Source organism: Dermacentor andersoni, chromosome 1 (assembly GCF_023375885.2).
Source record: "Dermacentor andersoni chromosome 1, qqDerAnde1_hic_scaffold, whole genome shotgun sequence".
Classification (NCBI taxonomy): domain Eukaryota; kingdom Metazoa; phylum Arthropoda; class Arachnida; order Ixodida; family Ixodidae; genus Dermacentor; species Dermacentor andersoni.
This window is the reverse complement of record NC_092814.1, coordinates 193,227,188-193,251,083: the sequence shown is the minus strand read 5'-3', so window position 1 is coordinate 193,251,083 and position 23,896 is coordinate 193,227,188. Positions and strand designations below refer to the sequence as shown.

Here is a 23,896-nt window from a genome sequence, read left to right as displayed (position 1 = left end):
GCCAAGTAATTGAACCAATGAGCGGCCTCGCTGATATCACATGACGAGTTGGTATATAAGCGAAGACTGAGCAGGGCGAGACTTCTCTACCGTGTGGTCGTCGTCGAGATCGTGTGTGTAGCTAGTTAGCTCAAAAATGGCGGACGGAGATCAGCAAGGAAATTATGGTGAGGGAGATTTTTCAGCCGATGGACAGTACGGCGAGTATAACGATGGCCAGTTCACAGACGGTCAGTACCAGCAAGAGGGCGAAGCAAATGCCCAGACAAACGAAGCCGCCCAAAATGGCTCCGATGCGAAGACTAACGAGGACGAGAGGTAAATATCTCGCTGTGGCAAACGAGTGTCCATTTTTATGCTTGAATGTTTGCAGAGTTACTTTTGATGTTCAGAATGTTTTCTGTGATTTCTTTTCGTGTGCTCTAGTACGCTGTAGTTTCGTGTGTTATTTGCGCTTGTCATACATGGCGTCGGTCGCCCCCTTTGTTCCCTCTTGAGCGTTAGCGCCATTTTGTCTCAATCCTCGGTAATCCTTCAGCCCTCATTGCCATCGGTGCCCCAAAGCCTGCTCTGTCGACGGTTCTTGGTGCTACGAACATGGTTTGCCGAGTATTTTATTAGTACTATGTCTCCAGTATATTTCTTTGGCTAATGTAGCCGGTATCGATCGGCATTCCCGCCCATTGCCTTAAGTGTACTGTGACGCTTTGATGCATGCGCGTTTTCTGAAACCTTGCTACTGTTCATCACTGTATGCTCTGAATTAACATATAGTGTTAAATTTAATGGATTCTTTACAGATAATGGTGCTGCTATCTGGAGGTGTCCCCGAGTAGTGTTAACGTAACGCTCCTAAATCGGCCGGAGCGCGGGGGCCCGTGTCTACGGTGTAGGGCTCGCGCTGTGTCGCCCATGTCGATGGATGTTAACGCTGCTTTCATTTCCGACAGGTGTGCCCAGCTCATCACACCAGGAACTTGATGCGCAGCGCTGGCACAATGGTACATTTGCTGAGTTTCTCCAAACTAAGCAATGTAATCTGTGCTACACCTTCGATGACTTCAAGCGCCTCTAGTTGTGCGCCGAATGCTTTTTCTCTCCCCTTCTCTCCCACATGGAGGATTTGCCGAAGTAGCTCGTCATTACCTCTAAGCAAGATAAAGAAGAGTAAAGCCTCAATTGCAGCGACCATATACTAACTGGAATGCCATTTTCTCAAAAGTGTCTCAATTTGCAGTTGCTGCCATTTGTAAGCTTCATTTGTTGCTGTAAAAGTCTGCACTCTGTAAAAACCAGTGTTATGTATGGCTTGTGTGTGGTCTGCAAAATGTAATGTAAAGGTAACGTAAGTAGACGCCTTTCCTCAGTGATCTGTCGCCCCCTCTGAGAGTCGGCAATCGGGTTAAAGTATCAATCTCGGTTTCTCTTCTAGGAAACTCTTTGTTGGTGGCATAAGCTGGGACACTGATAACAGTAAGTGCCAGCCAGTGGCGATACGTGCCGTCACCTCTTTCTCGGTGACTTCATTGTTAAAATGTTTGCAGAGGATCTTCGGGAATACTTCTCGAAGTTCGGCGTTGTCGTTGATGTCAACATCAAGACAGACCCCACGACAGGCAAATCTAGAGGCTTCGGTTTTGTCACATTCAATGCCAAGGACGCAATTGAAGCTGTAAGTTAGACTTCCTTTTTTTTAAATCTGCCTTGTCGGGCGGGTAGTTAATGGTGTTTAACATGCAGGTGCTGAAGGCGACGCCACACACCGTGAAGGGCAAGCAAATTGACCCCAAGCCTGCGAAGGCGCGCCCCGGCATCAAAAAGATCTTTGTTGGTGGATTGGAGTCGGACATGCCAGAGGCTGACATCAAGGCCTACTTTGAGAAGTTTGGTCCTGTGAGTAAAATGTGTACCGATCCATTGAGACCATACTGTGGGAGACTGCCATTTTATCTTGTGCATTTGTGGCATGTGCCTCGTTAACTGGAGCTTACATGAATTTAGTTGCTGCATTGCATTTGCGGTCGCAAAGCTTGCGTGCGTGTTTTACAGCGCTAACCACGCGGGAAAGCATTTTCACTGCCATGTGGACGCAAATATGTGTGCAGTAAACGTGGGCTACACTGTCACAGGTCGGTCAATATGCATTCCGTGTGGTTGCCGCCGACATGCTAGCGCCTATTCAAACTGGACCTCAAGTTTGAATGGTGCTTCATGTTGCAAGTGTTGTGCTGTGGTTGTGACAGTTTTAAGGATTTCGCCTAATTTTTAGGTGGAGAATGTGGAGCTGCCATTTGACAAGGCAAAGAACCAGAGGCGCCAGTTCGCTTTTGTGACATTCGAGCGAGAAGACTCTGTGGAGCTGGTTTGCCGGGAGCCGAAGCAGAAGATTGGCAACAAAGAGTGCGATATCAAGAAGGCAACCCCCAAGCCCGATGCCCGAGGCATGCGTGGTGGATGGGGCGGCGGCGGCGGCGGCTTTGCAGCTGGCGGACGCGGTGGACGTGGAGGCAGAGGCGGCCGTGGACGGGGAGGAGGTAAGCTAGGCTGCTCATTTCTGTTAACTGTCGAGGTTTTGGCTTGTGGTTTGAAATTATTCCATTTAATTCTGTGAACAAAAACGTGTTTGCAGGCTACCAGAACCAGGGATGGGGCAACCAAGGAGGCTATGGTGGCGGCGGCTACGGCGGCGGCGGCTATGGCCAGGGTTATGGTGGCGGCTATGGCCAAGGATACGGTGGTGGCTATGGTAACTACGACTATGGCAGTGGCTATGGCGGAGGCTACGACTACTCCGGGTGGAACTATGGCGGCGGCCAGGGGGGTTACGGAAGCGGATACGGTAGGTAGCTGGGGGTTTGCCAGATGAGAATGTATATTTGCTATTGTTGCCGCCAAGTTGCTTGTTTCTTTTATCGCTGTGTAGTTGAATAAATGTAGCCACCCCTGTTTCTTCCCAGAGCTGGCACTTGTGCCTTTTTTTTTGGTGGTGGCGGTGCTGGTAGCAGTGCACAAGCAACTTGTGGTGTAGTCAGTGTTCATTGCTCCCTAACGCTATCTTAACGCTGTTGGGGCCAGTGTTAATGCGCATCGGCAGTTGACGGTGGGGTTACTTTCTTAGCCTGCTAGTGTAGTCGGTGTTTGCTCCCTAACGCTACAAAACGCTGTTGGGGCCAGCGCGCATCGGCAGTTGACGGGTTATTGCTAGGCAATTTGTTCTAGGCGTGGTGGCCCCGCGTTCTCCTTAATCTTACTTTCTGTTGTTTGCAGGCCAACAACAGAGTAACTACAACAAGACGCGCCGCGGTGGGGGAGGTGGCGCTGGTGGTGGAGGCTACCACCCCTACAGTCGTTAAGGGGAGCGTGTAAAACGTGATGACTGGACTTCCCATTGTGCTGCCTCCTCATATACCCCCTCATCTCCATTCAAGAAGCAAACATGGACAGATTTTGTTTTTAAGAGCGGTACTGCTAGCATCATTTCCCTCCTGTCATGTTCAGTGTGCTGCCTCCCCCTTCATCAAGAAAAACAACAAACCACTGATCTGTACATAGGACGCATTTCTTTTCACTGTTCCAGTAAAAGCTGATTTAGTCATCCAAACATGGAGTTGTGGAGTTCTTCTATGGCCTGTTGGCGCTGCTTCATTCGTTCCTGCAAAGGAAAGAAGCAGTACATTAGTGGAGAGTAATAATGCGGGGCTGCTGGTTCAGTGCCTCTGTTCGATGTGCCTTGATACGAGCTCCCACACTTGGCATATTTGCCTTGCGTGTCCCCATTAGCTGACTAGACCACAATTGTTGTGTGTTCTACTGCCATGCTGCGCGTTTCACTCGTCGCACTTTTCCATGCGTGTGGGCCCTGTTGCTTCAAGGCACGTCGGATACCAGCGGTCCCTAATTTACTGCATGCATTAATCCTGCAGCAACACTTGCTGCAACTCAGGCTCTTACGGATTTAACACTGGGTTAGGGTTTGCTTGGTTCTGGTTTAGTTGGTTCTTCCTGGAATGAAAACAACTGATGTCACAGAAGTTTCTCTTCGGACACTGTACACAATGCTCTTAAAATTTTGCAGGGGACACTCTTAGCAGCTGATAATTGCACTGGCTTGTGCCATTACACAAATTGGGTCAGAAGCTAACTCGTGTTGCAGCAAAGTTTTCTCCTGCGATGCATCCAGGAAAAATTCTGCCATGCTGATGGCAATCTTTCCAGAGGTGTTGCTTGTAATTTGAAACCCCAGAACTTTGGGCTGAACTATGCTCCTTGCTGTAGTTGCAGAAAAGATTGACTGGCTAACGTGTCATTTAAGGTTTGAAAGTGCAATAGGGCCCAGAAACGGCTGTGTGCACATCCCAAAACTTTTCAGCTAGTAGATACTTTGTAGGGTAGAAGTGCCTTTTTCACTCCTTCGACCCGTAATTATAACCCATCCTATACTGGAACTTGTGTAGTACAGAACTGATTTGGTATGCTTGAGTGATCACTTTACATTGTAGGAACATTTGGCCAAGTTTGTCTGGGATTGTGCCAAGAGAACCAAAGCTTGCTATTTTGCGTAGTGCCAGGAATACTGGTGTGCCTTTCAAAGGCGATGGCTCGAGACTATTGCCCATGTTCACTGCTAATGCTGTACAGTTGGAGTGCACTGGGACCTCTGGTACACAATTGTCCTTCCAGTGGGGAAAGTTTGGGTTTCACTTTATTGCTGAAGCTTCTATGTACTTGTGAAATCAAGTGGACTAAATCCATGTACGCCCTTGCATCAAAAGTAATGAACGTGTCTTGCCTTTTGGGCCTTAAGTTCCTCGTAGTTTGGGTCATCTGTGGGCAGCTCGTGGCGACACACTGGACAAGTGTTCACCTGCACGGTGATGGAACATAATTGCTACAGGCACGTACCCAGTATATTTTATCAAAGGGGGGGAGGGCAAGGTAACTTTTCTATGCAAATTAGGGGGAGGAGGGCTGCCTTTACTAGTACAAATGTGAATAATGCCCGCCACTCACCATAAAGACTCTTAAACCAGTAAAAGAAATGAAATAAGGTGTATCTCGGGTACACTTCTCCTTTACTGAGCAAACAAGGAATCTCTTCAATCGGCAGAACAATTATAAAACCAAAGTGTAAAATGAACATTTCTATGGTAGCATACAACTTTTGACAACCAAGGAACATGGACCACGCGGGGTTATGTTGCTCTGCCAGCCAATCGCAGAAGCAATTAAAGTTGTCTTCATGTGGCCTTTTCAAAGTCTCGTCGTACTTGATACCTCCGGAGCGTCTGTTCTTGGAAGAGCATTTGCATCGACGGAAGAAATGAGGTGTGCAACAGACATAGACAAAGTGTATGGAGTCTGAGCATTTCACTCTTCAAACTTCTACCTGCCATGGTTGCTTAGTGGCTATGACGTTGGGCTGCGAAGCACGAGGTCGCGGGGATAGAATCCCAGCCACGGCAGCCGCATTATCAATGGGGGCGAAATGCGAAAACACCCGTGGTACTTATTAGGTGCACGTTAAAGAACCCCAGGTGGTCCAAATTTCCGGAGCCCTCCACTATGGCATGCCTCATGGTTTCGGCGCGTAAAGCTCCTTAATTAAATCCTCAAAAGTGTGCGGTACAGTTCATTTCACTGCCAAGCCCGTTTTACTCTTAAAACTTCACTGCCAACTGGAGTGCAACTTGACAATATACTGTATAGTTGCAACGAAGCAAGCATTTTATTTCGATTCAATAAAAGAATTAGGCTTTCGCCATTCAACTATAATAGGAGAGGGAAAACGTATAAATCTACATCTAATAATTTGTTTTTGTGGTTACCGCCCGATTTTGGGTAGCAGGAAAAGTTTGAAGTACAAATTATTTGCAGCCTCGCGGGAGGAAGAGTGGCTGGCGGTTATGAGGGCGCGGGCGGGACTTCACTCCAGATTTCAGTTGTATCCGATTATAGCAGCATCCTTTGAATTGGCTCTGGAGGAACATATATTTGCGGAATAACCAGTTATTTTGGATTCCTCGTTTATTGCTCTACCAAGTTAAGTGCCAAGACCGACTCGTGTTATTTGGGAAGTTGCGAAACGACGAGTGACCGCCAGCCTCTTGTAGAGCGTAGGACGCTGCGGTTATAGACTTACTGCGGCCACCGCGTAAGGTTAGAAAAACACCTATACAGAGGCACAGCAGAGAAGTGGCTACGTCAGGCAGCTTGACTGATGTAGAAGAGTCATTCAAAACACACAATTGTTCTCCACTTCCGGCAGCATTTTCTCTGCTTCCTTTTTCTCTGCATACATAGAGTTTCATAAACAACGGTTAAGTTCGTTAAATGTTCACTTTTCCTTCCTGTTTGGCTTGGCTCTCTCCCTTAGTATATAACCTAATTTCTCAATTCCTTGCGACTCTTGTTTCTAGTTGGCAATTTTGCACGAGAAGTGCTGTACAATTAGGGAAAAACCAGATGAGGTAACGGGTGATAGCCGTATTGCTTATGGGTTTAAGAGGAAGCTTTAGCTCGGTTGCTCTTTTCTAAATACATGTAAAAGAGTTGGTTTTTCTCTGCAATCACTGCACCAAATTTGACGGTTTGTTGCATTTAAAAGAGAAACTTAAAATCTAGTCACTGTTGGTTTCCAATTTTTCATTTAGATGGTCAATTATTTATTATAAATTGGCAAAGAATAGAAAATTTTCAGAAAACGAAACTATCAAGTTTGCAACTCTTAACTCTGCTAGAAAAATAACATGACAAATATGTGAATTGCGTCTGGACAAAATTTATATGTTACACATGAATATGGAAGGAAATACAGCTTTTGCAGAACCCTTGTACACAACGTAACAATTTCACATGATATAAATTGACGTATCGAATTTGTCGACTTTGAATGATCTAATGGGTGCCGTTTACAGAACCGCGGTATCTGTTTTTGATGCTCAGTTATTAATTTATAAACTTTGAGCGTCTATTTTTTCTTAACTTTTGATCTTTGAATTCGGGCCATAAATCGAAATTCCGCTTCCAACAGTCACTAGAATGTAACTTTCTCAAATTCAGTAAATTTCATTAAGATCAGTCCAGGGGTTACCTCAGAAAATCATTTTTGCATTTTACATGTATTTGAATAGGCCGCCTTGGAGTTGGGCCCGAACTAAAGCTTCTTCTTAAGGGTTATTGCAGGGTTTGATGAAGGACGCTGTTTCGCATTATTTTATTTTCCACCTTATCGCTGGTATATGGTTCTGAAGATCTGCCACGGTCGCGGCGAGCCGTCACTTGAGGAAATAATGAAGCAAATAGAGAAGTTAAACGCAACTGCCATTTTGTCCGGCTGCAACTCATTTCCCGTGCATACAGACCAGCTGACCACGAACCGAATCTCTTTCCTGGTCCCTGCATCAGTCTAAAGAAAGAAGGTTGAACTAACGGAGCAACATCAATGCGCGTGACCGTTCAATAGGTGGTGACAACTGAACACATCTCAAGTTTATCGCGTGGGCACCGAATCTATGAGAAAACTGGCCGTCACACCCGAGGAGATGCCGATACTACTGCCATCCAAAAGGATTGAAAAAGGCAGCAAAATGTTGACCGCCAAATAGCTGTCAAGTCTCAACATTGATTTGGCGGCGCTTTAGGAATGTGTGCGAGGAGTAGTGGCTTGTGCGGGAATGGGGGGGGGGGGGGGTATGCCGCTTAATTTCGGGGGGGGGGGGGGGTGGCGGGCCCCCCCTGGGTACATGCCTGGACTGCTAACACAAAGTGTGAACGGTGGGGTAGCGTATTGCCAAGGATCACAAAAAGGGAGGGACCCTTCAACACTTCATAATTGTCTTGCATTTCTGGGGTGCGATCGGAGATGGTTCGGCGCGTTCGTTCGGTTACCGGCGCGCGCGATGGGCCGACGTCGCGGGGCGTGGCCACATTTTTGGTGACGTCGAACTGACGACACGCTCCTGTCAATCATTGTGCAACCGAGTACCTCGTCTGCTAGGCGCCGAACGTGACTGGAGTTGGGAAGTTTGGAGCGATCATCGCTCGTTACGAGACCGGCTTCGCATGGCGTGTCTGGTGGATTGGATTGGATCCAAACGACGGCTTCGGCAGCTGAATAGCACGTTCGGATCCAATCCATAGTTTAATTAGAGAAAAATGTTGTTTGCGTTGGGAACTTAGGTTGTTGCTCTGGTGTTGCTTAAGGAGGAAGGAGAGCGTGGGTGGTGGTGCGAAACGCGTTTGAAGAAATGGCAGAAAGCGAATTTCGGCATCGCTTTTGTTTCTTCAAACAAATAGTGCTTTGGTTGTACAGCGAAATCGGCCCCATCATCGGTGCCAGCGAGCCACTGGATTGTTGATGCTGCCTCTTGAAAAGTGCGCCACTGTTCCCATCGTTTCTCTTTTTTCTTCTCACTGTGCGCGACACCACCTAGGAAGGACGTAGAGAAACTAATTGTTATAAATTGCAGTAGTCACACATACTACTATTTGAAAAAGAGTTTGAGCTTGAGAAGGAAAAAATAAATTTTTTAGATATGGGAAACTTTCGATTTGTAGTATACTGTCTGCAAGCAGACGACGAATGAGGGAAGTAAACTTCCGGGGAGTTCACCGCTTGCTGATTGGCTGCTCTCTCCGCCCCGTTCTCAGTAATTTTGCATACTGCCATTTTGTGACGTTGCAGCAACCAAACAGAACGCGTATCGAACAAAGATCTCCGATTGCGCCCCAGGTTTGAAGGTACCATGTGCTATGGTTAACGAGCAGTGTGGACATTGGAAGAAGTTCGGAGGATGAACACTGAACTGACATTTTTACTGCAGTGCATGCTCATGTACATGGCAATTTTAATAGATGCTTTGTGTGCTCCAGCATTTAAACAGCATGGTTGTAGACTTCAATTCTTGCTTAGAAAGGGCACAGCTGTTAAGCATTAAAAAAGAGTGAGCACTCCATTCGTTTCCTTCGTAGAACAAACTTTTACATGTCTTGTGTTTAGAACCAATATCTTGCATAGATATGGTGCCTGTAAACCTATGTTTTCTGGTTGATACGTTTCTGCATCTGCATTGTTTCACAGTAAGACAAGTCCAGCTTTCATCCTGTGCTTTTCAAATGTTCCGTCTGTATAGCAGTGGTTAACCATGTTGCCTAGTTTGAACCACCAAATAGACCGGCTTTCTCTTTAAATCGTGGTACTAAGAGCACAAAGGGCACTGAACAATGATACTGGCATGGTCAAGATCAAATGGGAAAACCCGCCATTGCACCACCCAATTTTGGAGGCCTTGGTATCGTTCTCTGCCAGTGACAAGATTCCACCGACTTTCCATCTGTTGGAGGCACTGTTTACTCATGTCTAAATAAATTTTGCTCATGCACCCAGTGCATGTTACACCAGTGTTTGTGCATTTTGTCTCCATCGGAATGTGGCTGCCGCGGCTGGGAGCAAGCCCGCGACCTTGAGCTCGGCAATGCCACTGGGCTACCGTGCATCTACATGACCACATTTGCTAAACGGATGTGGTAAAAAAAAATAAAGCTGAACATTTTTTGGCCCAGTAACCACACTAGCAACGAACAACAAATTGTTCTCGAGGTGGTGAATAGGTGCAGATGAAAAAGTGAATGCAGGGCCCTCCACTAAAGAATGCTTGACTGAACAGGGGACTTTAAAAGTTTACAGGGTGTGGATTCTGTGAAAAAGCCGTTTCCACGTAATTAGGACCTACGGCCTGTCAAACAATGGACTATCATGCTAGCTGCACAATTCCATCACACGTTGAAAATACAACTACCAGACAGTGTGCTCGGAACTGGTGGAAATTGAGGCATTTCACAGATTGCACCCAGTACACTTTCAATGCCAATATTACGAGCCATACATGAGCAGCGTGTATATGGTGGACAACTGAAATCCACATTGATAGTTTAGTAGTGTTAAAAGAGCTTGTTATATAGTTGACACTTATGAAAGCATGCAAGATTGGCTGCCAGGTGCATTCTTCGGCAATGGATGTTAGTCTTTCAAGTGTGGACAGACAAGTAATTCTTATTCTTCAGGTGGCTAGGCAATCTAATTCGAATTCTAGCACATAAAATGTGATTTGTGGTTAGAACAGTGGGAATAAGTTATACTGGTGTCACACGGCTACTTTCAGTCACGATCACGGCTGATCCAGATTGAAATTCTCAATTGCAATCGGCTCCCTAGCTTAAAGGAGCCAATCGCAATCGAAAATGCGCTGTATGACACCAGGATTACCGTGCTAGAACAGAATTTCAACGCGAAGAACCAACTGTCAAAAACTATTCATCAATGCGTGCACAATGCTAGTAAGCAAAGCTACCAGCATGAAAAGGTAACATATTCCTTCAAAAGCCTCAAGAAGAAGCTTTAGCTCGGGCCCAACTCCGATGTCTCCTATTCAAATGCATGCAGAAATGCTTTTCCAAGAAAACCACTGGACTGATCTTAATAAAATGTATTGCACTTGAGAGAGAAAGCCAAATTATAGTGACTGTTGGAAGCAGAATATTGATTTAGTGCCTGAATCCTTTAACCCTTTTAGACGGCACTTTATCCTGCTGGTTGAAAACTTACTTTCACCACATTTCTTGCATCTTAAGAATCATAGAAAACATACAGCTGCAGGAAAGATTAAGAATTGTCACTTCAGCGAGTTTTGTCAAGCTTACAGAATGTGGACTCCATGTGAAAGCTCGCTACAGGAACATCAAATGTGAGAACATTGACTATTTTGTATTTTGAAAAGCTTGAAAAGCACTTATCCAGCCACTTGAAAATTATGCCTGGTGCATGACATTGCGAAAAACAATGAAAGTGAACCCGCTCCGTACAACATACTGACACCGAGTAAAAACACCTTCCCACTCATTTTGCTAAAAGATCTTGCACGTGTTATTCAATATTGCAGGACAATTCCACTTAAAGTTGTGTGCTACACGTTTTAAATATCATTAGTTTCATCAGTGCTTTTGCTGTTGATGGGGACTATCTTGGTGTACACAATCGTGTGTACACAGCACCTGAAAGGATTAAAAGATTGAAAAATTGGTAAGTTTGAAAACATAGAGGCAATTAATATCTGTGTACCAAGAACAGATGTTGCAGTTCTGTAGACTGCATCCATTAAAGCATGCGAAGTGGACAAGTTTTATATATCAATTTATATTTTATGTGAATTTGTAACATTGTTTACAAGGATTCTGTAGAAGTCCTACTCGCATATTAGTAGTTTATTTTAGAGCCATGTATAAAACATCAATATTGTCCGCTTTACATTACTATTAGATGCAATATACAGAATTGATATTGTTTTTCATTCAGTTAGAGTTGTTTACTTCATGGTTTTATTTTCTGAAAATTTGTGATTTGCAACAATTACTAAAATGTTGACGGCCTGAATCAGAAATTGGCTAACAACAGTCATTAGATCTTAACATTTTCTTTTGAATGCAACAAACCTAATCAAATTTGGTGCAATGGTTGCCGCTGAGAAAAACAATTTCTCCTTTCCCATGCACTTAGATAGGAGCCCTCAACTAAAGCTTCCTCTTAAAAATTTAACTTGAAGGAAGCCTGAGACAGTCTTCGTTAAATATAGCACTTGCTCTCTGAAGTCTTTCCTATCTTCATTGCAAGCGTGCTACAGCATAATCAATGTTTGTGGCAAGTGGCTGGTCATGGCCCCTCTAAAATTTTGTATGTTTAATAGCACATAAATGCAGGTTTAATTTTTTGGCGCACTTCATAACTGCGATTCAGGGGTTTTCCGAATTGTGAATTAAAATGACGGACAGGATGCTGTTTGTATGGAACTAAGTGTGTGCTATTCCAAGCTGTATGTCTTGGTCAGCACTATCTTTTCACTGCTCATAACGCAATGACTAAAGTGTCACTTATATAGCTGTAGTGTGCACTGAGAAATGCCTAAATCAAGCTTTTCCAGCAAGGTTAATTTTGTGTAGTTTCTCAGTCAGAAACTAGCTAGCTGGAAGCAGAGCATGGTAGAGTGGTTTGGGTGATATTTTTGTTTTCATTCTGCATCACGCCCTTTCATTTTTGAAATCGTGTAAACTGCTAACAGGAAGCTTTATGTCAAGGTGAACTCCAATTTCTCGATTCAAATATATGAGAAACTCAAAGTTTCATATGCTCAACTGAAGTTTGTTGCATTTAATAGAGGATGTTGAATTCTACCAACTGTAGAAAGCAGAATTTTAATATTGACAGTCATAGATTTTATGAAAATTGCTGAAAGTTGGTAATAAGAAAAATGTAAGCACAAAGTTTACAAATCCATAGCTGTGAACCAAAAACAGATTGCAAATCTGTAAACTGCATCTGTTAGAGCATCTCAAGTGGATATATGAATTTACAGCTTACGCAAAATTGTTGCAATGGCTATAAGGGTTTTGCCTTCTCATTAGCATTCTAAGATGGTGTGCTGCTCAGTGTGAGGTCACAGGTTTGGTCTCAGTCAAGGCACTCCCATTCTGATAGGGTGGGAATGTGAAAACGCTCTCGTACTATGCATTGGGTGCATGTTAAAGAACCCCAGGTGGCTGCTACAGCATGCCTCATAGTCAGATTGTGGTTTTGGCATGTAAAGCCAATTGGCATTTATGAAGCTTGTCTTGCTTGTTACTTGTTGCACAATCACAGTGGCTTGGTTCATGTAAACAAACATGGATGCAATGTAGCTAAGCCCTTTTGTCTTTTGGTGGTGTCATCTCTCTACATGAGCTGCAGGGAGGTCCACCTGGTATTCTTACTTGCCCACTGCATGCATGCTTGAGCAGGGAGAAGTTGGCTAGAGTTTTGTGCATTCCTTTGGAAATGATTTCAGAGAGAAGTTCAGCAAAGACATCAGGGTGTTTTGTAGAGGTAACTTCAAATGACAACCCGCCACTTTTCCTATCTGCACCTTTTGTGCATCCTTTAATGCAAAATGGTTTGTGTGCAACTTGTTGGTTGGACTGTACACCTTCAGACTCAACTGGATATTACAGCCACTATCTGAAGCTGTCGATGTGCCTCAAGATGCCATTGCTTTGTACACAAGCAACCTGATGGACAATCTCTTGGTTTGAATTTGGGCAATGAATTCAGCTGGACCCGCCCAAGCAAAAAAAGTACATTGGTATGTGCCCGACCCAAGCCTAATACTAAAAACAGGTGGCTGGTCCAAGCTAATGTACACATCAAATTTGGATATACTCGCTGATCTCATGTACTACGTGGTGTGTCCCATTTTCATACAGGGTCACTGTTTGTTATGAGCTTCACCCACTTTACCCAGTCATTTACCTAGTCCTCGCTGAACTTCTTGACTAGAATATCTTCCTCTATATATTATTGCCTTGCCATGTCGTCATAGGCAGACCATATTTTTCTATACGGAGTCAGACCAGCTCAGTGATTAAAGGAGCACCGACATGAATCTTGTTTCTCACTTGACTCCGTAGCCCCCAGTTCTCAAGGATGCAATAGACTGGAACACGGCTTTAGGCATGGAGCAGGAAGGCAGTTACACTGAGGAAATTTTGAGGTGGTGGTCACAAGGTGTCACAACGTGTTTGCATGTGACAGTCGGCCTGGTGCAGTCGTTGAAGGCTGCACAGAGACTATTGCTGTGAGGTTGCTGCATGCTGCCAAATCGGTGACCTTTCCATCCTTCTTAATATTGTGTTTTTACGCATTCAATCTCATTTTCTGCTGCTGGTGTATCAGATAATACGCCTAGATTGACTTAGCCTTCTCTCCCCTCTCATCCTCTCAAGTGCTCAGTGGATTCAGCTTCTGGTGGCGTGGTCACAATGTGGGTGAACGCACGTCAGTCGTGTGCTGTGCCATGTGACTGCCGCCACCACTTTCCATATGTAGCCAATTCCCTGCTTCACATCCAAAGCTGCACTGTAATTGGCACATGTTTTGAACTGGTTTCATAAAAAAAAAAGGTAAATAATTTTGTTGTGCTCTTGAGACCATAATTACTATGTCGCCATCTAGAAAGAAGTCTTTTTTTTCATCGCACACTCTGTATAAATTAAAATCAGAATTTTCTCACTTCCCCTGTCCATTCTACATGATCTACATGACTTTCCAGACGTGATCTAAAGCGTCATCAGTATTGTTTTGAGCATTCCCACGGGAATAGATTTAGTAACGTGCCAGTGATGAGCTTCATCTATTAAAATAGCCAGAAAAGCATGGCAGGGTGCGCCACTAGTCCTTCTCCTGTACACCTGCTGTTTCTTAGACAAGCTCTTTTCATGAAGCTGCACTCTGGAGATTCACATAAGTTAAGAACAAGAATTATGTTGAACTGGACTTTCAGCTTTGACTATCTTTAACTGAACTTGATATCAGCAACCTCTTATAGCAACACCACTCTTATCTCTGATGACAAGCGACTTTGCAAACAACTAAAGCACAACTCTGGCACTTGCTAATCTAGAATGATTTTAACTGTTATGGCCCTAGCTTGGCATCTATTCTTGTACAGATGTTTGTAATAAAAAGAAAAAAAAAATTCATAACCTTTAGACTGATCAGTGTCACATTCGAAAATTTCACACAGCTGTATGTATGTAATCACTACAGGTGGTATTCTGGAAGCCTCCCTCCCCACCTTTCCAGAAGAAATTCTAGCAATATGCCACAGATGGCTACAGCTGTTTCAAGTGCAAATAATTGCTTTACACTGTAAACTAAGCATCACTGGAAAGCTAAATAGCCTGTAGAGATAACTAGAGCTAGTTAAGGTTGTAGTTGTATTCGTAAGGCTGTCAGTGGAACTTTTGTGCAGTTATGATCATATAGGAACCGAGGGGCTCCATCGTGGTTTGGTAACTATACCACAGGAGCTAACAGTCACTGTAGATAGTGAATGTGTAGGGTGTGTAGAGGAGTGGGTGTTCTTTTATAAAAGGAAGCTCAATGTAATGTAATTAAATGCTTGTTTATGTTAAAGCAAATAAAGGGAGGAGTGAAAGTGGAGGAAAATGTTAAGCTGCTCACAGTGTCGTGCTTTGAAATGTGCTCAATCATTTTTCTTGTGTGTGGAATCACTATACAGGCTTCTATCCGCAACTTGTAAATTCATTCCTGTCTGAGTTTTCCTTCTCTAAAATGTCTTCCAAATACCATTTCAGCCAGCAGAAGAAAATTCTGGCCTTGCATTCCGGGCCATATTTTGAATATATCACCTTTAGGGATATCACTTTCAAATAAAACCATTTTATTATGCTAACACACAGAAACTTAAGTACACAGGTGCCCAGAAGAAGAGTGTCCCAAAATTGGAGATTGCACTTCAGTGCACATTAATTGGCTAAGTGGATGTGGCTACAGGAATACTACTCACTCAGCAGCATTTTCACATCCTGTGGTTCATAAATGAATTTTATAAGATGCCCATTGCTCCGGTGAGATGTTGCACTGGAGGTGAAAGTATTCTCGCAAGTGACCAATTGAGAATGCACTGCTGCTGTTCTGACTAGGTCTGATTTACCAAGAGTGGGCCATGAGTGGGCCATACCAAAAATAAGCAAGTCAATGCCTATGACTGTAGGCGTCAGTGTTATAGTCCCACTGGCTTGCTCCGAAATGTGTTATTAACCTAGCTTTGTTGTACAGTTTATATACAGACCAATTTCAGCCATGGAAGTATGCAATCATCATGGAAGTAGTGGCAGCAGGGCAGCTCCGTCACAACTTCTTCATGGCCAAACTCCTTCAAGCAAACAGGGCATTTTTTACCTGCACAAACATTTACAGTCACTCTGCTTCACTCAATCGTACATATGTAGGCATAAGCACAGCCAACATGACATGTTCCTTGCATGCCAACTGAAAAGGTGATATGACAGTACTGCTACCATGACAAGCCCTTTTTGTAATTGTTGAGCATGCTTTTACACATGGCTCTTTTGTCCATCTGATAGTGGCTCTAGTGATAAGCTATGAGAGATTACAAATGGTATGAGAGATTACACGAAATTTTCTTGTGCTGTCATGCACCGCCGGCCAAAACAACCCCCCGCGCTGGAAATCACTCTGGATTTTGCCTAGAATGTATTTTTCACGCTCGAAAAGACATTTCGGCGTGAAGATGGTGAACTCGGTCTGCATTTCGTGGCAACGCCCATGCACCTGGAGTCACATAACGCAAAGAGCCCCACCTGAGTACAAGGTTTCAAGGCCGTTTTGATGGCGAGCGGGCTCGTTGCGGCATCTCGCGGATGCCGCGGAATCAACGAAGAGCATGGATTTCAATTCCGAAACTTCATGGGTATAAGGATCGCATAAACTTTTGATGCGAAAGGTGCACTGACATTTCCAAAGTCGTGCTTTAGATTTTATTAATTATTAAATTATGGGGTTTTACGTGTTAAAACCACTTTCTAATATGAGGCAAGCCGTAGTGGAGGACTCTCGAAATTTCAACCTTCTGGGGTTCTTTAACGTGCACCTAAATCTAAGTACATGGATGTTCTTTTAGATTTTCAGTTCCGGATCTTTGTGGGTTTAATGTTGTCATAAACATTTGACGCCAAAGGTGCATTGACTTTTCTAAAGTCGTACATCAAACCATACAACGAGATAAGCCAAATCAACACACAACCAATCAACACACAAGTTGACAAAGCATGCAGCGAGGTCCGATGAGACGAAGCGTTGTGATGGTTCATTTGTGCCTTCATGTCACAGAAAAGAATATCAACATTTTTTTTTCACCTGCACCAAAGCATCCATGTCGAGACACTAAATAAAGCTAGCAAAGCTAACTACGTTCTTATTTATTTTTTCTACTTTGACTTTTATTCACGAGGACACAATGAGCCTCTTCAATTTTCTTGTTCTCACTAAGCGCAGGCTGCCAGAGCTAGCCAGAGGTCATGTGTTCTTCAAGTGTTGTCCTGACAACCATGCGGCGCACTTCGGTGCGCGATCGTTTTTCTCTGGCCAAGTTGATTTTGGCCTTACAGAGTTTTGGACACCTTCTGGTGAGCTGACGAGAAAAAGAAGCAATGGTCGCTCGCTGCCACCACTGTGGGGTCTCGATGGATTGCAACGCGTTCGCTGGTTCTCTGTGGACCAAGTGTCTTACGTTTCCTTCTATATTTCTTTGGTAGCCACATTAGGTGCCTAAAGTAGGCATTCGATTGTGGCCAACATGCTTTCCTTCGCGTTTTTTCATTTCGGTACCCCTGCCCCACAAAAGAAAAAAAGAAAAGATGTTGTGTCGTAGCGAATCGTCGCATGGTGAAAGTTAGATTTTGTTACTTCTTCTTTTGCAGAAAGGAATGGGCCACGGCACTCTTTAGTTGCAGGATACTCTGTTTTATTGCAATAGCAATTATACGGACACTCAAGGTGTATTCCTATCTTCGCCGTCATGTTCCGTATGAAGTCCAAGGGCGATAACATCGTCACCGCGCGCCGCATGATTTATGTGCGAGTGAAAGCGTAGGTGAGGGGGATATAGGGTGAGCCGACGATGGTGGGTGGGCAACGGAGAAAAGCGGGGAGGAAGCGAGCCGCGTCGGTGGGAGGTGAGGGGGGGGGGCTTAGGATTCTGTTATCTGTGAAGCTGATTACACAACATGTTTATTTGCCTTGTTTGACACAATATACAGGGTGTTTCAGCGAACTTTAGCCAGAGTTTCAAAATATGCCGATGCACCTTAAGACGGCGCGACCAAATGCATGTTGGTTCCTTTTGTATGCAGTGTGTCATGCTATTTCTGTATTTTGTTTAACTTGATAATTAGTCAAGATTAATTAATATATTTCTGAAGAAACGAAGCTAGGAAATAAATTCCAATTAGAAAGTTGCAGAGCGGTTCGCAAAGCGTTTTAATAAACAGTTTCTGTCCTTCTATTAGGTATTAGCTCTTTCAGCTTGCTGCGGATGGCCGCAAAAAAAAAAAAAAAACGCCGTGACATCCCCGCTTGCGCGTCGTGATTTTACTACTCCCAAGCATTCTGCGCACAAACAGCCATAGGTACGCTGCCGCTTAAAGGGCCCCTGAAACGGTTCGGACAAATTTTGTAGACGCGTAGGGTACAGCTTAAGTAGAACATTCGCACCACAATTTGAGTGAAGCGTTACGTATTAATGGAGCTACAAGCGATTACAAGTTACCTTCCTCCCTAGCCATGCTTTTCCTCCTCAACTCATTCGCTGAGCCATCGGGGCTAAGCTCCGCCTTCACTGGTTCTGTGTCACGACGCGACGTCACATCATCCACTTCCGGTTGTTTTGGAGCGAAGTGGAGTGCTGAATTGTAAAGTGTGCGCGAAACCTCTCCGCTAGCCGCTTGGCCGTCGACCACAAGCGAGAGCTATCGAAGCAGCGTGCGTTGCGAGCATTCTGTCGCAGCACCTAAAGTGTCTGGTATTCCGTTAACCACACACTAGCAGAACGTTTCGACGGAACGGTGGAAGCATAAACTCAAGCTGATGAAGGAACTTTAGCGTAGACGTACGTGAGCTGCCTGATCGGTCTCCACAGTCCAGCCACCCGTTGGTGCAGAGTTTAAAAGAAAGAGCTAATATTGCTCTAACCAAGTGCAAAATATTTTAAACATTTACAAAAACAATGTGTTAACGATTACACTCCTGCGAAAAATTTACATCAGCAGCAAAGAAGAATACATTTTGTTACTGCTACTGTGTCTGGTTGAGCTCTATGCCACCAGGTGGCTGCACCATGCACACCATTCACATTTGCGCTACTGTTCATCCCATGAAACGACACGCAAGGGGACATGGCCAGGCCCTGTCCCCTTTGCACTTGCGTTTACCCTAATACCGAACTCTCGAAACGCTATTGCGTTAGCAATCTTCTGGTGTAAAGTGACGGCTACAATCGCGCGAATCCTGGCGCCGATCAGATAGCGGCAGTTCAATGTGCTGCAGCCAGTCCACTCGTGGCTGGCGACTGGCTTGCAGAGGGACACGATGTCGCAGCTTGACATATTGCGAGTCGCTACGTTTGCAGTCCACAACGCAACAAAGTCGAATCATAGCGCTCGCGAAAAGACAGACTGACACTGACTGCGGAGCTCTCGTCAAAGACGGAGCATGTTGTAACATTCTAGCACACTGTATTGTAACACAAGCAGAGGACACTTGCTGTGTGCCGGAAGTGCTTAAATGTACTGAAAAATTGTTCTTGTGCATTCTCTTTAAGTTACTTTATTTTTATAAAAACAAATTAACTAACATTCCAACTGTTACGAACATCATTTGTTTACCAGTTGGAAAAATTATCGATCACGCGCCCTGGTCAGCCAATCGGATAGCTCGCCCCACTGACGTCATATGGGCGATTTGTGTCATATGGGTAGGGGCGGCTTAAAATTCTGCCGCGCAGTGTGCTGCGATTGGCAGGGATGTGCATTTTGAAAACCTCATAATAAATTAGACACTTTACGCGGAGCACGTAGATGCGTCAATTAATGATCAGAAGGACCTACTCTAACGACTCAGTACGTTCGTAGAAAATCGTCAAAATCGTTTCAGGGTCCCTTTAAGAAGCGACAGGGCAGTGACGCAAGCGTTGGCTGTTCGATTTAAGCTAGCAACCGTTATCGCTCACGCTGCGTAAAGCGACTGACTGATGTGGTGGTGGGGGTAGATGGTAGTTCCAGGCAGCGATAAACAAACTATCGTGCTTCGGCTGTTAGAGCGCGAGAAATTTCGTGATACCTTTTTCCAACGAGGAAAAAGCAGACATGATCCTTGTCCTAGGAGCTGCAAGCGGACAGAGACGGCAGGCTGCAAGAATATTTCAAAGCTGGCACCGGGGTACGCGACCAAGCCGGATGACAATATTCAGTACCTACGAGTCGCTGAAGCAAACCAGAAGCTTCACAAGAAAGAGGCAGAGAACTTCAGTAATAAATAATGAGGTTCGCTCCAACGTCTTGTCTTTCATGGCGGCTAATCCACACGCTAGCATGCGCAGCGTGGCGCACAGCTCGGTGTGTCCAACTCGACTACCTGGAGGATTTTTAAAACAGCTCGACTGCACCCCAATCATCTGCAGTTGCATCAATGCCTGCAGTCAAGGGATCTCCAAAAGAGACTAGACCTTACGAATTTCTGACTTTCTCACCAAGGTACTCTGGACTGACGAGGCGAACTTTTCCCAAAATTGCCAAGTAAATATCCACAGCGCACACTATTGGAGTGAGCAAAATCCCCACTGGCTAGGAATATGCCACCACCCATATCAGTGGTCTTTTAACGTTTGGTGCGGAATATATGACAGCACAGTCCTTGGCCCAGTGTTATTTAACAACACTCTGACTGGCATTAGGTATGTAAGTGAGTCCCTCAAAGGGCCGATTGAAGACTTCTGCTGCAACATGCCATTAGCCCGGCTTGACGCAATGTGGTATCAGCGCGACATGGCCCTAGCCCACACCTGCAGTCAAGCATGAGCATGGCTTGATGTTACCTTCCCAGGGCAATGGAGAGGAAGAAATGGGCCTGTCCTGTGGCCAGCAAGGTCACCCGGCCTCAGCCCTCTTGACTTTTTCTTGTGGGGCTACATTAAGGATCACGTAAACACGACGGCAATGACGACTCCAGAAGCCTTGCTGGAGAAGACAATTGAAGTCTGCCACATCATTTTACAGACGGTGCTGAAGGCAGCAACAGCAAGTGTTCTCAGAAGATCCCGGTGTTGTACCGCTGTAGAAGGTGACCTCTTCAAACACTTGCTGGGAAAGCGCACGAAAAATAAATGTAAATTCAGTGAAAGACGGCGTCTGGTCATTCAAGATACTCTTATTCTACCATTTTCATCCTTCTGAAAACTGAGTTTTTTTATTTAGGGATGTTCAATTTCCTTACAGCTATGCGAAGTGACGGACTTGTTGCTTCCGGAAGCACAAGCGATAACAGCTTCGTTTGCTTATCGCTATAACGAACTGTCGCGAAGGGAGCACCTCGCTGGTATAAATGGGACAGCCAACACCTACGTCACTGTCGCCTTTTAAGTGGCGGCGCGCCTATGGCTGTTTGTGCGCGGAACGTTTGGGAGTAGTGCAATCACGACGTGCAAGCGGGCATGTCACGTGGTGTTTTGTATTTTGCGGGCATCATCAGTAAGCTAAAATACACTAACACTAAATGGATAGAAATACAGAAACTGTTTATTCGGACGTTTTGCAAACCACTCTGCAACTCTCTAATTGGAATTTTTTTCCTAGCTTCGTTACTTCAGAAGATGGTTAATTAATCTTGACTAAAAATCTCATTAAGCAAAAATTAAAAAAAAAAATAGCGTGACACACTACATACAAAAGCAAGCAACATGCATTTGGTCGCGTCGCCTTAGAGTGCATTGGCATATTTTTAAACTCTGGCTAAAGTTAGTTGAGACGCCTTGTATACACTGACTTTTGCTTAGATACGTAGATTTATTGGAGACTTATACGTATATTTAAATATCTTGTTGCGAGGTTTTGTGGATACATTCAGTGAACTTTGTTCTCAGTGACACTATTTTGCCCTTTATTAAGCTTTATCTTCGCATTCGTGTATTCTATCGTATCTTAACATTTCTAATGCATATTTTGCAGAACTCCTGCTTTGTATATTTGATCTCTGTTGCGACTATAATTTCGGTGCAATTACAATACTCTACTGGTGACAGCTGCTCCTACGCAACACATTGAAACGAAGGACAGCGTCACTGAGATTTATCCCTGGCTGTTGCATATGTGCAAAAATGTTAACAAGGTTCTTCAGTGACAAAGCTTCATTAAAATATTTGTGCTCAACTCGTTAATTTCACAGCCTTTACATTTATCATATCAGCGGCATGCACTGCTTTGCTGATTTCGAACTGATATAGTTCTAAAGTTAGTGTGATATTTTCTTTACTTATTAATAGATAAAAAAACGTGGAAGCATTGATATCAGTTAATGGCACATTTTTTGGAACCATACCAATATATTCTTTAATGAAAAAATACATATTTTACTTGTCAGTGCGCAGCGTCCTAGAATTCGTTTGCAGCATCTATGGCTATGGCAATGCAGTTATTATTTGTGTATTTGATCCCTCGACAAATTCTGTAAGGAGCCGGCCGAACTCCAACGTGAGCCCCCCCTGAACGAAATTTCTGGCTACGCCACTGGTTCCAACTATTAAAAAAAGAAAATTGTGTTGTACGTGAATAGCATGTTAATGCATACAAATTAAATCAATCTCTTTTTCTAGCATGCAGATTAGCTTTCCTTGTTTCAAATATACAATCAAATTAAGTTGAACAGGACTAGCACTGCAAACGACAAACACTTTTCCTGGAACAAACATTGTGTTTTCGGGCATACATGCAGTGAACGCTGCTGTTCTGCAAGCAGTACTCATTTGACGTTGCAAAAATGATTGATTCAAGGTGTGATGTAAGCAAAGGTGACTCATGAGCACTTAAATAGGTGATCCATGTAGCAGAGGAAAGTTTCAATGCTATGAACCACTGTTGTTTACGTTACGCGTATTTAGCTGCACAGCTAGACCATGGGTGCGATCTTGTACGCGTTCCAAAATAGAACGGAGGCGGTTCGTTCTTTACGTCACGAAATAGGCGGAATGTTCCGTTCCGTTCGTCCGATAGCAGACGACACGCAATGATTGACAGCAGATATCACGTCACAATTGACGTCGTGGCGTTCGGCACGGTTCAAATTGACGAATCGTATTTGGCTCGGTGGAACGAACCGCCTCCGTTCTATTTTGGAACGCGTACAAGATCGCACCCCATATGCCCATTTTATACGTAGCCAGGTAGTATGTGCCATTAACTATTGCATATGCACATTATGTTCACAGGCACCTTGCCAGGCTATTTTGGACTGTGGCCAAACTAGATGTACTTCTGGCAGTACTATGCACAATACATTTTACGTTTGTGGACGTTTCTTTATTTCTTTTTCTGTGCAAGGCAGACATTGACGCATGCAATAAACGCATTTGGTGTAGTAGGTGCCCTTCAATGTATTATTGCTTGACATAGGTGCCAAATGAATATCGTGCAAGTGTGGCACTAATTCGGTGATATTGTTGGGCTACAACAATGAATAGTCAGCGACCATTCTTTAGCATTCTCTATTGCTATAAACACTTCGTTCATTAGATATAGTATTCTTGTCCCAAGTAGCAATATATGCCGCTAAATCTGCTTACCTGTTTCGTCAACAGGGGCCCGTTTGAGCGACTTAATTGCTTGCTTGGACGCTGGCGGCTTGTGCGGCTGGTCGGGAAATATCCTAATAAAATATGTACAGATACAGTTCGTGTTGCAGCGAATGACTTCAATATCGTTAATGACAGCGACATGCGCTTACCTATGGTACTCCATATCAAATCTGGCTCCGAATCCACCATCAATTAGCAATCTACACGGAGAAATGCAGCAGTTTAAGTACTGGCCTGCGTAGTTGTGCAAGTCATCGCGTTATGATCGGTGCGTACAAAGTAGCTGTACCTTGCCAGATGAAGCAGGTGGTCTGGTTGCTGTCCTGGGCCCAACGGCTCGCAGTCGTGCTCATCGAAGTACGATGCCATTGTTAACAGCTGACGGCAATTTTTAATGAACAGATCTCAGCTGTGGTAATGACTGACGGCTCACCACGAAGAGGAAGCGTCTGCTGCTGCGCGTGCCATGCTATGCGAGCCGAGCACCTCGCGTGAAAACTTCTTGCCATCTTTATTTCTTTTTTTAGGGAAAAAAATGTTTGCTACTATGCCGACACTTGTTCAGTCGCCTTTTATTTCTTTTTGTGGTAATGATATAATTATTTTGTATACTTTCACAGGATGTTTTTTTGTAGTAAGGAGCGTAA

At 44.3% G+C, this 23,896-nt stretch overlaps 2 protein-coding genes across 5 annotated transcripts; one reads left to right on the top strand and one right to left on the bottom strand.

Moving 5' to 3' along the window:
- Window positions 1-74: 74 nt before the first annotated feature.
- LOC126547009 (heterogeneous nuclear ribonucleoprotein A/B-like) lies at window positions 75-3,601 on the top strand. Of its 2 annotated transcripts, none has more exons than XM_050194817.3 (7): window positions 75-318; window positions 1,433-1,473; window positions 1,545-1,672; window positions 1,741-1,893; window positions 2,270-2,534; window positions 2,630-2,746; window positions 3,268-3,601. In XM_050194817.3, exons 1-7 carry the CDS (start codon window positions 137-139, stop codon window positions 3,351-3,353), a joined length of 972 nt encoding a protein of 323 aa, XP_050050774.1. In that variant the 5' UTR covers window positions 75-136; the 3' UTR covers window positions 3,354-3,601. The 2 variants fall into 2 exon arrangements, with proteins under 2 accessions (XP_050050774.1, XP_050050772.1); XM_050194815.3 differs by having other exon boundaries at window positions 78-318; window positions 2,630-2,839.
- Window positions 3,544-23,737, bottom strand: LOC126547010 (E3 ubiquitin-protein ligase RNF181-like). Of its 3 annotated transcripts, XM_055062911.1 has the most exons (7): window positions 23,539-23,733; window positions 23,399-23,449; window positions 23,238-23,320; window positions 15,678-15,787; window positions 4,790-4,864; window positions 3,952-4,002; window positions 3,544-3,652 (listed from the first exon to the last, which is right to left on the bottom strand). In XM_055062911.1, the coding sequence occupies exons 1-6, from the start codon at window positions 23,616-23,618 to the stop codon at window positions 3,967-3,969; spliced, it is 435 nt and encodes a 144-aa protein (XP_054918886.1). In that variant the 5' UTR covers window positions 23,619-23,733; the 3' UTR covers window positions 3,544-3,652; window positions 3,952-3,966. The 3 variants fall into 3 exon arrangements, with proteins under 3 accessions (XP_054918886.1, XP_050050775.1, XP_054918887.1); XM_050194818.3 differs by lacking the exon at window positions 3,952-4,002 and having other exon boundaries at window positions 23,539-23,714; XM_055062912.2 differs by lacking the exons at window positions 3,544-3,652; window positions 3,952-4,002; window positions 4,790-4,864 and adding an exon at window positions 5,704-11,049 and having other exon boundaries at window positions 23,539-23,737.
- Window positions 23,738-23,896: the final 159 nt, after the last annotated feature.

What these genes read in the sequence shown, in the direction of transcription:
- LOC126547009 (XM_050194815.3), top strand. Translation starts at nt 137, where the DNA reads ATGGCGGACGGAGATCAGCAAGGAAATTATGGTGAGGGAGATTTTTCA. An exon ending in CCAAGGACGCAATTGAAGCT is followed by an intron (nt 1,673 to 1,740) that starts GTAAGTTAGACT and finishes TTTAACATGCAG; the next exon opens with GTGCTGAAGGCGACGCCACA. An exon ending in CGGCCGTGGACGGGGAGGAG is followed by an intron (nt 2,535 to 2,629) that starts GTAAGCTAGGCT and finishes ACGTGTTTGCAG; the next exon opens with GCTACCAGAACCAGGGATGG.
- LOC126547010 (XM_050194818.3), bottom strand. Translation starts at nt 23,618, where the DNA reads ATGGCATCGTACTTCGATGAGCACGACTGCGAGCCGTTGGGCCCAGGA. An exon ending in GGCCCCTGTTGACGAAACAG is followed by an intron (nt 15,788 to 23,237) that starts GTAAGCAGATTT and finishes ATGTTTGTGCAG; the next exon opens with GTAAAAAATGCCCTGTTTGC. An exon ending in AGGAACTTAAGGCCCAAAAG is followed by an intron (nt 3,653 to 4,789) that starts GCAAGACACGTT and finishes TTTCCTTTGCAG; the next exon opens with GAACGAATGAAGCAGCGCCA.